Genomic DNA, 15,646 nt, shown 5'->3' on the forward strand with positions numbered 1-15,646 from the left:
CCAGAACGCTCAGCAGAGCAAGGCTATACCATTTTGCGTCTACTGTTAAGTACCGTTTTCTGTTCTCACTTTTAAAAGTATTGTTATTAACGTTTGGGTTCTTTTTAGTGCCCTCTTACCTAATTAATGGTGGCAGGCCATCACGCGCTCATATCACAAACCAAAATGTACACTAAAACAGTTTATCATTTTGATGACAAGTATCAATTCATATTTTTGGAAGCCTTGATAAATTTGAACTTTTTGTTTCCCTAACACTTCTTTGTATTTCAAAACTCAGCGCAGGTGTCACCTCCTGCAAGAAGCCCGCCCTGACTTCCCAGCCAGGTTGGACACCGTTATTCAGAGCCGCCACAGCCCCGTGCTGACCTCCGTCATTGCACTTAGATTAGGAATTGGAATCACCCGCACCAGCTGTGTAGCCAGACCTCGGTTATCTGTCCATGTCCCCACAAAGGGGACTAAACCGAGAGAGATGATCACACAGACGTGGGGGTGCTGTGGCCACACAGAGCAGGGGCCCTCACCTGGCCTGGGGAGGAGAGGGAAGGCTTCCAGGCAGAGGTGGTGTTTAAGCGGATACCTACAGGTACTCTGAAGGGATCCGTGGGAAAGAGACCGTGGAAAGAGAGGCAGCACAAAGGACGGGGAAAGAGGACAAAGCAGGAAAGGGACACACGTTGGGGTGCCGGTCAGTGAGGGAGCTGCTCGGGCAACTGGCTTCCCCGCATGGTTCCCCTACTCCTGGGCCCTTGAGCCGGGGCGAGACAGCCTCCAGAGCCTCCCAGGCCTCGGCCTGTCCCACCCGACTCCCCCTCGGAGCATGGATGGCACCCAGCAGTGCCCCGTCTGGGCACGGCCGCCCCCTCCCCGCCCCGCCCCGCCCGGCCTCACCTTCTCATGCTTGCGCACCAGCTCGTGGCGCTGGAGGAAGTACTGGTCCTTGAGCTGCTGCTTCACCAGCTGGTGCCTCTCCTGCAGGTGCTGCTCCTCCATGTCCCACACCGCAGCCTCCCGCTCTGCGGGGGACGCACCGCCCGGTCAGGGGCTGACGGCCAGAACCCCGCCGGGCCGCCCCCGCCCCGCGCCCGGCCTCCTCCCAGTGCAGCTGCTAACTGTGCTGCCGCATGAAACCGCGTCGGAGCAGCAGGCTGAGCCAGCTCCTAGAAACTTCCTTAGGACCCACGGATGAGAGCGGGCCGCAGCAAGGCAGGGTCACCGCCAGGCGCCAGAGAGCCCGAGACCTGGGCCGGAACCCAGCTCCACCCCTGGGATTTAGGACGAGGGCGAAAACCTCGCCAGGCCTAGCTTCCACCTCTGCCAGGTGGGCACGACCACACCACGGAGGCAGAAGTGTCCTCGGGAGACATTCATGTTCCACCTACATGGCACCTCTGCTCTCCTAATGGGCAAACGGGAATGGCTACGGAGATGGCAGCATGGCCTCACGTCACTGCCGCCTCCTGGGGAAAACGGGCGAGACCCTCCCGGTCCCTTACATGCATTCCCGGGACAATGGTATGGCGTTTTAGCACTGAAGTCTGTTCATCAACCCTGGTGCAAGTCCCTGAGCAGGTGGCACTCGGCCCCTGCAGACAGCCAGTTCACTTCACTGCGCCCCTGTCCCATGAAAATCAGGATCTACCCACGGTTCATCGGAACAACATCAGAACGACCGTCCCACAGATAAGGTGGTTCTTAGGGACATCGCAGGACACAGAGGAAACGAAGGCCTTCCTGGGACCTCGGTGGCTCTATTCAGATGTCACAGCATCAGGGACCCCATTGCTCTGGTCCACGCTGAGCACTGAGGGGCTCCCACTGCTCCACTGCCCTGGCCATCAAAGCCCCAGCAGTGGTGGCCATTGCCCTACCAATGAGCCCGAGATGGCGCTGCTGTAACTGTCCCTGTGTCTACTTCTTCACAAAAGCCACCTGAATGTTTTAAATGTAGCTCACGTAACAGATTTCTAGCCATTCCTAGCTCACTTGCTTCACACACCCCACAAAACTGCGCCCAGCCTCTGCTAGCCAAAGATAAGACCATTCCCCCGGTGGCCCTTCAGAGCTGCCTAACCCAGAGACGCCCCCTGAGCTCCCCTGGGAGCTGAGTGACAGAAGCCGGGCACACGCACACCGTCTCTGGTCCCTGGAAGACCTTGTGCTGTGATACTTGCCAGCGTGCAAACCTGTCAAAGCACCACTGCACCCAAGAGCTCAGCTTCCAGGGGAGCTCTGCATTCAAGGCCCATCCCCGCTCCCCCATGAACTGTGCAGCCCTGGCCAGAGAGCAGTCACCCGCCGGGAGAGCAGTGGGACCTGCGCACGTGCCTTGTAAGGGAAAGGTGAGGACCCGGTGAGAGCAAGGTCTGAAAATGGCCCGGCGGAGCGGTCCCTCGGTGTGGGACGGCGGTTCTAAAAGGCTCTCAAAACCGTCCGCGCCCCCCGCCACCCCACTGGTCCAGCTCACTTCCAGGTCCCACCCACTCTCCGTGGCCTCCTGGTCTTTCCCTCGACACCTGGAATAAGGGCAAGTGTGCCGATGATAACTGGGGCCTTTGCCTTGCTGCTGGCTTCCGTGGGGGTTCCTCGTGTTTCACCATGAAGGGTGATGCTGAGTCTTAGGATGGAGACGGCCCAGCAGCTCTTTTGTGCCCCAGGCTGGACGTCCCCTGACAGATTCTGGGCCGGCGCACCCACCTCGAAGGAGCTCCTGCTTCCTGGTGAGGCACTCACGCTCCTTGTCACAGATCTCCCGCCGGTTGTCAGCCGTGACCCTCTTCATCGCCAGCTCCAGCTCCTCCTTCTGCTTGGCTAGGAAGTCCCGGTCCTGTGGGGAGGGGCCCGGACAGCCCTCTACTGAGCGCTGGCTTTGGTGGCTCAACTTCTATTTTTATTCCAGAAGAAAGGTCATCACGATCCCAAGAAAACTTAGGAAATACCCAGGAGGGAAATTGACGAGAGACTAAGAGACACAGCAACCAGGTGTGACATGTGGGCTTTATATGGACCCCGGTGGGAAGAAAGGTGTTTAGGAGACAGCTGGAAACGTGAATACTGACTTGACTGCAAACAATGCGATTAGGCAACTACTGTGAGATATCTAAATGTTTAAGTGTGTTTATGGCATTGTTACTTTTTTAGAGATACATGGGATTTGTACACCCGTGATCACAGCAGCGTTATTCACAACAGCCACGGGCTGGAAACAACTCAGGTGTCCTCAGACAGATGAACAGATTAACAAGACATGGTCTGTAAATACAATGGAATATTATTCCACCCTAGAAAATAAGGAAATTCTACGTGTTACCACATAAACGAATCTTGAGGGCATTACGTTAAGTGAAGTAAGCCGCTCACAAAAGAACCAAGACTGATTCTGCTTTTATATGCAGTCCAGTCGATAGAGACAGAAGGTAAAACAGTGGTTGCCAGGGGCTGAGAGGGGAGGGCGCGGAAGTTCTTGTTTGAGGGGCACAGGGGTTCGGTTTCATGGGGTGAAAGAGTTCCGCAGGCAGAGGGAAGCAAGGGCTATATATACCATGCGAATGTAGCTAACGCACCGCACCGCACACTGAGAAATGGGGAAGGTGGCAAGGTTACGTTATGTCTATGTTACTATAATTTTTAAAAATGACTTAAAAGCCCTTTCCATGTTATAAGGTAATATTCTATCAAATGACGCTTAATGGCTAAAAGTACTCTATGGTCAGGCTATCCCCTAACTTATTTATCCCACGTACAATGGGCCGTTTCTGGGTTTCTCTATTTTAGACAGTGCCGCTCTTCACACTCAGGGGGCTCAATGTCTGTGAGTCTCCATGATGCTTAATCCTCAGGATTAGCTGCTAGAAGCAGAAAATCCAGGCCAAAGGCTGTGCACGTTTTTGAGGCTCTTGATTCAATTATCAGATTGTCCTCCCAAAGAAAGGGCCAATCCACTGCCCCTTTGTGGGGCGAGGGCCTGTCTCTCCCACCCTCCCCGCCCGCCTGCCTCTCCTAACGGCAGCGCCACGGGACAGGTGCGGGCAGGAAGGAGGGTGTCCTTCAGGGAGCACCAAGCCCCGAGCCAGACCGCGTCTGAGGTCCTAATTCCCTCTGCAAAAGGGGCGATGGTGCCAAACCGGATCAGGGAGAAAGGACCTGTAAATGTCTCTGTGTTGGGGGGCAGAGGCGCAGGATGTGCCAAGACCCCACTGTGGGAGGAAATGCGAGCAGGGCCGACAGGGATGAAGGAGGCTGGGGAGGGGGCAGCGGAGGGACCAAGTCCAGGGGGACAGGCTGGCAGGGGCCAGACCTGGTCGTATCTTACGGACAAAGGGGGAGCCACTGATGGTCCTCAAGGCTCTGGGCTGTTGGGGGAACGGTGACCTGGTCACACTGGCTGGTGTGACAGGGAACTGCAGAGGGACAAGATGAAGCAGGGGGACTGGCTGGGAGGGGGCTGTAGCAGTTCAGGCAAAAGATGACAATGGCTAGCGGGTCACAGAGATGTGCACAAGCTGATGGATCCAGAGAGAGTTTGGAGATTAAATAAACAAACAAAACATGTTTCAGGAGGTAATGAAGGCCTGGAGGGAAAGGAGGTGTCAGAAATGACAAGGCTTCTGGATGGAGGATGGTGCCCCCTCAAAACACGAGGACAGGACCAGGTCTGGGAGATTGTGTGTCTGATGTCTTTGAGATTCCAAAAGATGCCAAGTGGACAGATGGATGCACTGGGCTGGTCAAGGAGATGTGACGTACAAACAACCCTGAAACAAGGCAGGAGGCACTAAAGGCTTTGGGAGAGGTGGATGTGAAGGGCTGGGGTGTCCAGAGATGAGAAAGCTCACTTCCAGCTGGAGTGAGGGCAATCAAGGAAGACTGCATGGGAGAGGTGATAATAAGGATGAAAAGAGGATGGGCTTGATTTATGTATTCAGAATAATAGAAGGGTATTCGAGGGGTACGGCATGGGGCCTAGACAAAGAGGAGACCTGGTCACCATTCAGGGTCTCAAACCCGGGACTCCCAAGCCTCTCCGCTCCCCGAGCGAGAGGCAGGGACTCACAAGAAGCTGCTTTTTCTGCGTATGCTCCTCCATCTTCTGCTTCATGCTCTCCTTTCGCTGCTGCCTGGGGAGCTTCTCCACCTCGTTCTTGACCTGCACCAGAGACAGCAAAGCATGTCTGGGTCAGGGTACCTCCTCACGCTTCCTGGGCATTGGTCCCTAACCCCGCTCTCCACCCAGCCTCTCTGACGGGTAGCACCTACGGGCCCACTCCTCGCTGCTGCTGACTCAGTTTCCAGAAGCCCCAGGGCGGACCGGTGCTGTTTCTGCTGCTTGGGATCCATCCCCCTTCTGGTGACAGCACCTCAATCTCCTTTAGGGCAGCGTTTCTCGGCCCTTTTTTTCATTACTGTCCCCCACAACCCTTTTAGACATCTTTTTCCTTAATCACCCAGCCCCATGAAATGTCAATCCTATAGATAAGCTGTCAATCCATTAAAAACCATAATAATATCTACTTCCCCGGCTGAGAATGCATGCTTTAGGTACCCCCTCCTCAGTTCCTGGGCTGCAGGTGGGGGTGACACCCCAACCCTGTCTGGTTCTAGGCTGGGTACATGATCCAGGCTGTCAATCGGCATAGCCCATGCCCTGGCCTTGGGGTCTGGTGCAGAGTGAACACGTGACCCTCACTGGGCCAGTGAGAGCGTCAGGATGTTTGCTGGAACTATCTGGGAAAAGCCACTCTCTGGCCTCTGGAATTGCTAAACTGGGAGGATGTAGGCCAAGGTGGGCCACCCTGGAGGGTTCTGCCTGAGAAAATTAACACAGGGAAACAGTGCCAACTATCTGCCATCTATAAGAAACCAACATTAAATATATTGGCAGATTAACTTAAACGGATGGGAAAAGATATTCTGAAACACTCATCAGCAGACAGCAGGACTGGCTGGTAGAACATGGAGTGTTATCAGCAATAAGGAGCGGCACGCCATGATGACAAGAGAGAAGAGAACGGTCAGTGCACTAAGAAGAAAGGACAATTTTAAATAACAAAAGAATTTCAAAACCGGGAAACAAACACTGACAAACTGAAAGAGAAATAGATAAATCCCCAATTGTAGGTGGAGCCGTTAACTTCTTCCTCCACAACCAACAGAACAAATGGAGAGAAAATCAGCAAGACTACAGAACACCTGAACACCACCACCAGTCTGCTGGACCTGGTGACCTTCATAGAACACTCCACCCAACAATAGAATTTCCATCCTTTTCGAGTGCACACGGAATATTCATGAACATAGACCGCATCCTGGGCCATAAAACAGATCTAAATAAATTTTTAAAGACTGAAGTCCTCCCTCCTGGCCATCGCCCGCCCCCCCCACCCCCACCCCCTGCCTTCCAGCTGGGTGGGGGAAAGGGAAAAGGTTGCATGGGTCCAAACTCAGGGACTGCTGTTCTGGGAGAGGAGAGGGTCAGGCACAGAGGACATGTGCATTTGCCCACCCATCACCCACATCCGCTTCTGGGGACAGCAGCTCAAGTTCCCCTGGGCCACCTTCCTGCTCTTTCAGCTGGGGGTTGCTAAGCTGAAGGGTGGAGAGGAAGCTACCTGAGACCACAGGGCGAGGGCCTGCCTGGGAGCCCCATCAACACAGAGGAAAGCGGAGCAGGTGATGGAGGTGCCGCCGGAGCACGCAGGTCTGGACACACCTGGACGTGAGCTTTGCAGGCACACACAAGCCCCCCCCCCTCCCGTTGCCAAGGCAAGGTTGAACGGAGGTCTCCGTCGCTTGCAATGGAGAGTGTCCTAGTCCTCTGAGACCCCCCCCTCCACCCAACACGCGTTCACCTCCTTCTTCATCAGTCTGAGCTGCTCCTGGAACTTGGTGTAGTCCCGCTCCTGCTCCAGGCGGACCCGCTTGGCCTCCTCGCGGCGGCGCACGGCGTGGTCCTGCTCCATCTTCTCCACCTGCTGCTTCTGCTGACGCTCCAGGTTCTCCAGCTCCGTGTCAAAGAACTTCTTCTTGGCCTGGGAGGAGCAGAAAGAGGAATTCAGCAAAGTCACTTTGTAAGTCACTGGCAGGGAGACGGGAAGCAGGAATGGGAGAGCCCAGGGCTTGTCCTCGGACCTGGGCTTAAATCCCAGCTCTGTCACCTCTTTCCTATGTGACCCGAGACAAGTCACTTAACCTGAGTCTCTGTTTCCTCACGTGCAAAAGGGAGACCAGACCATCTACCTTGCAAGGTTCTTGGCATGATCCTCAACATAGATTAATTTCCCTCTAGAGGTGCTCCTGTGTGACTCAGAGGAGCGCCATGACCTTCATGTAATTCTGTGTTTACAAGGCAAGACCTAAGGAGGCCGGGAAGCCAGAGGGACGGGCAGCTGTGACTGGCTCTCCGCTGTGCAGGGGCCCCCACTCTGCAGCTTCCGCTTAAAGAAAACACGTTGGCAAGGAGCCCTGCAGGGCCCCGTCTCCCGCACTCACGCTGATTTCCTGCTCGAAGCGTTTGTGCATCTGCTCCTGCTGCAGCTCATGCTTCCTGCTCAGCTGGCTCTGGTTCCGATGCTCTTCCTTCTGGAGCAGCCGGAGCTCTCGGAGTTCCTGGCGCCTGAGGGTGATACGATGCGGCCATCTCAGTCAGCAAGTGGCCTCAGAGGTCACGCACCTCAGGGACACACACGGAAGGCCCGCGCGTGGGGCAGCATAGCACTGGTCTCGGGCAGAGGCCAGATAGGACTCAGGCCTCATTTGATGGTTATGGACAGACAAAACACAAATAATCTTTAATACGAAACAGTATTTACAAATCAATAAAACAGGGATGCCCTAGTTTTAAAAAGTGACAGAACATGAACAGACATGAAACAAAAGACAAGAAATTTTAAATAACCTATATGGATATGAAATATAAATTTAAAAGAAATACCATTCTGATGAATTACACAGGTGAGATTAGGGGGGAAAGTGATACTTTTGTAACCTGCTGAGGTAGAAATAGGTACAACCTTCCTGCAGGACAGTTTGGCAGTAAGTTTATGCCTTTTGAGATAACAGTTCCACTTCTGGATACTGACTCTAAAGCAGCATTCATAGATGCACAACAGGACCAAAAAAGGATATTAATAACAATGCTGTTTATAATAGTACAGAACTGGAATTGGCTTAAAGGCCCATCAGTATAGGTCTAATTAAATTAAAGTATATCCATCGGAGGTGGTTTTATACAACCACTAAAAATCAAGTTTGAGAAGATACTTAATGACGTGGGAAAACATCTATGAACGCAACCATTCTTTATGACAGATACAGAATGAGCTCTCCATTGGGAGGTGGGTCTATTATGCTACCCTACCATCTGGGTGGGGGGAAAAAAAAGACAACATATGTGTGTGCACGTGTGTACGTGTGTGTTTACTTTCTTGTTGAAACACTGTGTATTTCTGGGAGGATTACATCAAAAAATAGTATCACAGCGAGGGGACTGGATGCCTGGCAGAAAAGGGGAGGAGGGGGATTTTTTACTGCTTACCCTCTTTTTCTTTTAGAGTTTTGAACTATGATATCATTATTACCTATTCAAAATGTAAATACAATAAAAACTTGACCTAAACCACATAATATGCCTTAATTTTGTAGCCTGTATGTGTATGTGTGTATACACGCACACACACACACACACACACAAGTGTGTAACCTGCATCTGTGTACTCACAGAAAATACTGGCAGGATAAACCCCAAACTGTTGTTAACTATGGCTCTTTCTGAGCAAATCCATTAAAAATGGGTATGTATCATTTATATAATCAGAAAAGAAAATGAAATTAAAATGCTGCGGAAAGAGCTTGGGCCTCCTGACAGAATCAGGGGGGCAGGGGTGGGGGGCTCCCTGGCAGCCTGTGTCCGGGCCTCAACCAGGGCCTGCAGCCTACACCGCGGTGCCTGCCCGGGCCTCCTGCCTGGCTGCCCTGAGAGGGTGCAGCCGCACACTTTGGGGGGCAGAGGGGCCCTGCTGAAGTCTCGGCCCCGCGGGCGTTGCAGCTGGGGGCGCTCGGCCTCGCTCGGCCTCACTCGATCTTGACAGGCCGCTGTTACCGCAGCTGTAAAATGGGGCGGAGAGTCTCTACCGCTCGGGCTTGGGTGCTGGGCGGGTTGGATGCGATACCGGTCCGTGCCTGCCTGGCAGGCAGCCCACTCCCCCTGAGTGGCACCTTCCGGAACGGCACCAAAGGCTGCCCCGTCTCCGGGAAAGGCCAGAGACGCTCTGCACAGCCCTGTAAAGAAGCTCCCGTCTGAGCCTCTGCTCTCCGGGAAGTGAGAAGGCAGGAGGCGACTTTGAGAACGTTAACAAGAAAACGGAAACCTTGACTCAAGAGAGACAGGCTTACAGAGCGACCGACCAAAGGACAAAGGCAGACAGACGGAGAGCCGGATTCTTACGTTACCGCCCCGACCTCCCGCGTCCTCTGTAAGAACAGAGCCGGCACCAGTTTTAGGGGAAACGGGGAGAACTCTGGCCGAGGAGCCCCAGTCTGGCAGTGACTGTTCAGTCCGTGGGTCAAACGAGTGCCTGGGACCCCGTGCTCCAGAAATGCTAGGACCCCAGTGTGAGGAGGGCCGTGGGCCAGTTGCAGCGGGGTCACCGTCTCTGCACCCCTGCGGCCTGGCGGCCGGTCCAGGCTTACGGGACACTCAGACCTCAGGGCCACGGCGGGCAGACAAGAAGAGCCTTGTTCCCCGTGAGCACCTCCGCCCCCCCGCGGCCCCATCTCACCCTCCGCACCCGCCCTGCAGACAGCACCCCCGTTCGGGAGGGGGTGGGGCTGGGGCCAGGGCAGAGGGCGCCGTTTCTAGATGGAGGGCGGTGAGGCCGGAGTGCCAGCCCAGCAACCCGAGCTGCCCGGAGCGGCGTGCCTGACGGCCGGCCAGCCCTTGAGCTCTGAGGCTGGAGGAATACGGGCCACCTCCCCGGTGACTGTCAGACAGAAGGTGTCATCTGCTGGCTGTAAGCTTTCCCTCCTAACTGCCTCGACCCACACAGTGACACCGAAGTGTGTGCACATCCACATGTGGGCCCGCGCCCCGTCGTCTCCTGCTTCCTACAGGGGACAGGGGACCAAGAGACCCCAAACCGCTTCTATGTGGCTTTGGGATGTTTGTGCTTTTTAGAAAGATGAGTATGTCTGACGTCCTAGAAATAGTCTCTAAACCAAAAATGAATTTTCCCTGCAAAGGCCCAGCCCCAAGGGAGCGCCGGGGCTCCAAGGCCTCCGACCGCTCGGCCCCGACCCCCGCGCCTGGCGGCCCCCCAGAAGCTTCACAACCAGCAGAAGCCTGGCAGAATCTGCCCCCAGACAGGCCTGGTTACCTTAGCTCGACCCCTTCTGACCAGGGTGACCAGCCCCAAAACAGTTTCCTCCTTCACAAAACGGTGAAAACAGGGTCTCCCTCAGGAGGGCTGTTCAGGGGCCTGAGCACCTTGGAAGTACAAGGATGGGTCCCAGCAGAGAGCTTTGCCTGCCCCCATTCGCCCCACTCAGTCCCTCTCAATTTCACCGGCTCTGCCTCCAAAATGTATGTTAAACCTGAACACCTCTTCCCGGCCACTGTCCTGGGTGGGGTCACGTCCACAGCTCACGCTCATACAGCAGCCGGAGCCCGCTCTCAGAAGGGCCGTTAGGGCCAGTCGCTCTGCATTGGGTCCACCCTGGCTGGGGTGAAACCCTCACTGTGCCACCCTGACCGCAAGCCCTAAGGACGCAGGGACCACACCCCAGCCCGGCCCTGCAGTGCCCTCTGTGCGCCCGGCTCTGCTGGTGGCCGGCTCTTCTCCCCTTCAGGTTCAGGCCAAGAGGTTCCCTCGGAGCGGGTCCCCCAGCCCAGGCTCTCGCTGTCGTATCATCCGTTACCTCCTTTGTATGCACCATATCTTGGGGTTATCTTGGGTGTTGGGTGTTGGCCCATTAAGTGTAAGTTCTACAAAGCCAATAGCCTCAACTATCTGGGTCACCAACATGCCCCCCAAACTGGTAGGTAGGTAGATACATAGAGAGATGGATAATGGATGGGTGGGTAGATGGAGAGATAGATGGGGTGGGTGGGTGGGTGGATGGATGGATGAGTGGACGGATGGATGGATGGATGGGTGGATGGATGGATGGATGGATGGATGGATGGATGGGTGGGTGGGTGGATGGACGGATGGATGGATGGATGGGTGGATGGATGGATGGATGGGTGGGTGGGTGGATGGATGGATGAGTGGACGGATGGATGGATGGATGGGTGGATGGATGGATGGATGGATGGATGGATGGATGGATGGGTGGATGGATGGATGGATGGATGGGTGGATGGGTGGATGGATGGATGGATGGATGGGTGGATGGGTGGATGAATGGGTGGATAGATGGATGGATGGATAGATGAGTGGATGGGTGGATGGATGGATGGATGAGTGGACGGATGGATGGATGGACGGATGGATGGATGGATGGGTGGATGGATGGATGGATGGATGGGTGGATGGGTGGACGAATGGGTGGATAGATGGATGGATGGATAGATGAGTGGATGGGTGGATGGGTGGATGAATGGGTGGATAGATGGATGGATGGATAGATGAGTGGATGGGTGGATGGATGGATGGATGAGTGGACGGATGGATGGATGGATGGATGGGTGGATGGGTGGATGAATGGGTGGATAGATGGATGGATGGATAGATGAGTGGATGGGTGGATGGATGGATGGATGAGTGGATGGATGGGTGGATGGATGAGTGGATGGATGGGTGGATGGATGGATGGATGGATGGGTGGATGAGTGGATGGATAGCTGGATAAATGGATGGATAGATGAATGGATGGATGGATGAGTGGATGGATGAGTGGATGGATGGGTGGATGAGTGGATGGATAGCTAGATAAATGGATGGGTAGATGAATGGATGGATGGATGGGTGGATGAGTGGATGGATGAGTGGATGGATGGGTGGATGAGTGGATAGATGAGTGGATGGATGAGTGGATGGATGGATGGATGGATGGATGGGTGAGTGGATGGATGAGTGGATGGATGGATGGATGGGTGGATGAGTGGATGGATGATTGGACGGATGAGTGGATGGATGGGTGGATGAGTGGATGGATGGATGGATGGATGGATGAGTGGATGGATGGATGGATGGATGGATGGATAAATGGATGGATAGATGGATGGATGGATGAATAGATGGATGGGTGAGTGGATGGATGACAGGTGGATGGATGGGTGGGTGGGTGAGTACAAGATCTCAACCAAAACCAGTTTCCTTTTGCCTCCTTAATCTATCACGTCATGCTATAGACAGCTCTCTCACCAAAAAGACCCACTCCACGCCCTTCCTTCTCAGTGCACCCCACCCTGTTAGCACCATAAGCAACCCTTCCCAGGCTTGCCTGAGGAATCTCATCTCTTCATCCTTCTTCTCATCTTCGCTGATCATCTTGGACGTGGTGATGCTCACCTCTACGCCATCCACCACAAACTTGCGTGTTCTCTTGAGGGTTTTATTGTGGAGCCGTGAGTCCTGGCGAGGAAAATCATTAGGCAAAGCTCAGCCTTTCACCTAAGAATCCAGGGGTGACAGAAGGTATGGCCCACCACCCCACACCCAGGGAGGACATGGCTGTCCACTGTCCCCTTGCTTCAAGTTTCTCAACCCGGGGGTATGGGTGTCGGAACCAATCCCCTCTCCTCTCCCTGATCTGTGCCTTCAGACACTGCCCCATGCCCTCTGCCACCCAGCTGCCAGCACTCACACACAGGACCTTTCTAAGCCTCTGTCACCTACTGGCTCTGTGACCCTGGGCAAGTCCCTTGTCCTGTCTGAGCTTCAGCTTCCTCTTCACGTCAGAGAAGGCGAGAAGCAGTACCTGCCTCCCATGTGGTTACAGAGGTTCAGTGGGAAGATGCGTGGGGCAGCGCCCAGCGTGGCGCCCAGCTCCTAGCGAGGGTCCCACACTCGGTGTTAACTTCTGACAGTTACTGCTGCGGACCGCAACCTCTTGTCCACAATGCCAATGCCCAAAGAGCCCAGAAAACCAAGTCATAACTGATTTGGCAGCCACCCCTGATCTGACCTGAGCTCCAATGGAGGCCACGCCCATTTGGGGGCCCCACGAGCTTATTCATAATCTTTATCTTTTCCTGTGAATAATTCACACATTTCCCATGTTTACAGAGTGCTGCTAGGACCCCCGGGGTGTTCAAATCCCCTCTGAAAGTTCTCGTGACCCAGGGGAGGGCCTGGGAGCCTGCACTGGGATGGTCAACATGGCTCCCTCTAACCTCTCAGCCGGCTCCCAAGACCCTTCCAGGCATGGCCCAGCCCTGCCTTTCCAACACTACCCTGGGGGCCCCCGAGCCCTAGAAGGAGGGGGAAGGGGGAGGGGAACAGGGTGGTTCCCCTCGACCCGGCTCTGTGCCCTCAGTCTGCTCTGACCCCCCACTCCTGCTCAGCAGAGACCCAGGAGCTCTGCACAGTCACACCGGACTCTCGTCTCCCTCCACTGTTCAGCTCACGTGTCCTAGGACTCTATTCAAGATAGTCACCGGGCCGCCCATCTCGGAGGTTACTTGTCATGCGCAGGGTGCCAACGCAGCCAGCGGACTCCTAGCAGAACAGCCGTGGTCCCTGACTCACTGCCAGGCGGCCAGCAGGACATGTTCTCAACGCCCTCGGGAAGAGGTGGGGCACCCGCTCTGGGTGAATCCACCCTTTTATTCTTAATTAGTTTTCTTCACTCTTTGAGTGTCTCTTTAAGAAGAGAAGAGACCGGACGCCTGTCCTAAGGTGACGGGCCGATGCTGATTATCCGTACACGCCGCTGCCTGCCTAGTGCTGCGGCCCGTTCGGACTGCGCTGTGTGTCTGCCCCCACAGCAGGCCGGGCCCGCCAACTGCCTCACCGCTCCCTTTCAGTTCGCAAGGATTCCTGAGTTCCTACTGTGTGTTTTTCCCCAAGTAAACGATGAAAGAAAAAACCAAGAAGACACAGTAACTTCCCTAAAATGGGCCTAGTCAAGTAAGTGGCCAACAGTGAAGTCAAGAACATCCGAGGTTTGTCAGGCAGGGGACAAGGTCAGCCCCTCCAGCCACCTGAGGAGGAGGAGGAGGAGGAGGCCTGAATCCCAGCTGGAAGGCAGAATGGCCTTCAGGGTCCAGAGCCCAGAGTGCAGGGTCTGGGCAGCTCCCCGCTCCCTACCTAAGCCTCTGTTTGCTTATCTGTGCATCGATGAAGAGCTTCCGTCCTTTTTTTAAAAAGCACTTTGCAGTGCCAGGCCCTCAGGCACAGTGGCTACTGACATTCGCAACAGTACCTTCTAGAAAGGCCACAGAGCCAGGAGACTCCCTTTCACTGGCTCTACCAGCCACCAGCTGGACCACAAATAAGAGAACTTCTGCTTCTAGAATTCTCTCTCCCAAATTTCACCAGGGCCTTTAACCAAACCCAATCTAAACGCAAACCCAGACTAACTGTCTGATATGCCTAAATCCCAGACTGAACTCAGCTATTTCGGGGATCACACTGTGTTAATGGAAAGCCCTGTGAAGAAAGAGCAATCCTTCTGAGCCACTTAGAAATGGAGGGTAGCTGTCAACCGCCTTCATAAAGCCCAGCCCCGCAGAACAGCCTGTTGCCCGCCTGCGCACCAGAGGCGGCATTACCTTGATGGACAGAGAGCCCGTCTCTCTGTTTAGAGACAGGTCGGCGGACAGGGAGGTGCCATAGTCCACACTGTCGGAGGTGGAGAGGCTGCCACAGTCCGAGTTCCTCTGGGAAGGACGAGGAGAGGCCTGGGCAGGGAGCTCCAGGCTGCCGTTGGCCAGCTTCTCGCTGCCCAAGGTCTCAAGGGCGCTGCTGTTGGGACGGCTCTGACCTGTCTTTTGAGACCGGCCGGCTGCTGGACTGAGGTCCCCATCCTGGTCAGCGGCTTGCTCCTCCTCAGATACCTGAATTCGGGCACCCATTGACACCGGTCGGGACTTCCGGAGGGTCACAGGCACTGCTAGGCCATTCTCACTTCCAGGGGCCACGTCTGGAGGGCTGGGGGTCTGCAGGGATCCATCCCCAGAGGGCTCGCTGGGTGGCACCGGGGTGAGAGATGGCTCCTTGTCGGCACTGAGGCTCACCTGAGCCACCTCAGAAGAGTCGGGAGTGTGGTTCCCCAGAGGCTAGGGGACAAGAAAAGGCAATCAAGGCCGGGCTGCTGTGTGCACAAGGCAGCAGTCAGAGATGCAGTGGGGTTGCCAGTCAGGCCCCGACCGGGTGACATGGGCCAAGGCCAGGGAGGTAGAGTCGGTGTCACTCCAGCAAGCCGCAGGCCCCAGCACTCCCTATCGCCTAACAGGCAAATTACTACTTGTCTGGAGGAAGAGGAATCTGCTGATTGTCTCTAATCGTAGCTCAGTTTATTTCCTATTATTCTTCCTAGGAACGCAGGCAACTGTGACCCGCCGGCTGGCTCCTGCCTGGCTGAAAGGAGCACTGGCATCTCTGCTCCAGCCAATCGTGACAATGTGGGAAAATGGGTCCCCCAAGGCCTGGCCTCCCAAATTTTTCAAGACAAGCTAGAATCTGGATTTTTACATAACATC

At 55.0% G+C, this 15,646-nt stretch overlaps 1 protein-coding gene across 1 annotated transcript in view; it reads right to left on the reverse strand.

Moving 5' to 3' along the window:
- STK10 (serine/threonine kinase 10) overlaps positions 1–15,646 on the reverse strand; it is an 82,910-nt gene that overhangs the window by 9,019 nt on the left and 58,245 nt on the right. Inside the window, exons 9-15 of the mRNA XM_090288581.1 lie at positions 14,717–15,223; positions 12,445–12,575; positions 7,492–7,615; positions 6,852–7,031; positions 5,057–5,149; positions 2,701–2,830; positions 895–1,019 (exon numbers count right to left, since the gene is read on the reverse strand). Coding sequence (XP_090144707.1) covers positions 895–1,019; positions 2,701–2,830; positions 5,057–5,149; positions 6,852–7,031; positions 7,492–7,615; positions 12,445–12,575; positions 14,717–15,223 — 1,290 coding nt within the window. The remainder of the gene's footprint in view (positions 1–894; positions 1,020–2,700; positions 2,831–5,056; positions 5,150–6,851; positions 7,032–7,491; positions 7,616–12,444; positions 12,576–14,716; positions 15,224–15,646) is intronic.

This window comes from Furipterus horrens, unplaced genomic scaffold (assembly GCF_987537825.1).
Source record: "Furipterus horrens unplaced genomic scaffold, mFurHor1.1.pri manual_scaffold_10, whole genome shotgun sequence".
In the NCBI taxonomy this organism is placed as follows: domain Eukaryota; kingdom Metazoa; phylum Chordata; class Mammalia; order Chiroptera; family Furipteridae; genus Furipterus; species Furipterus horrens.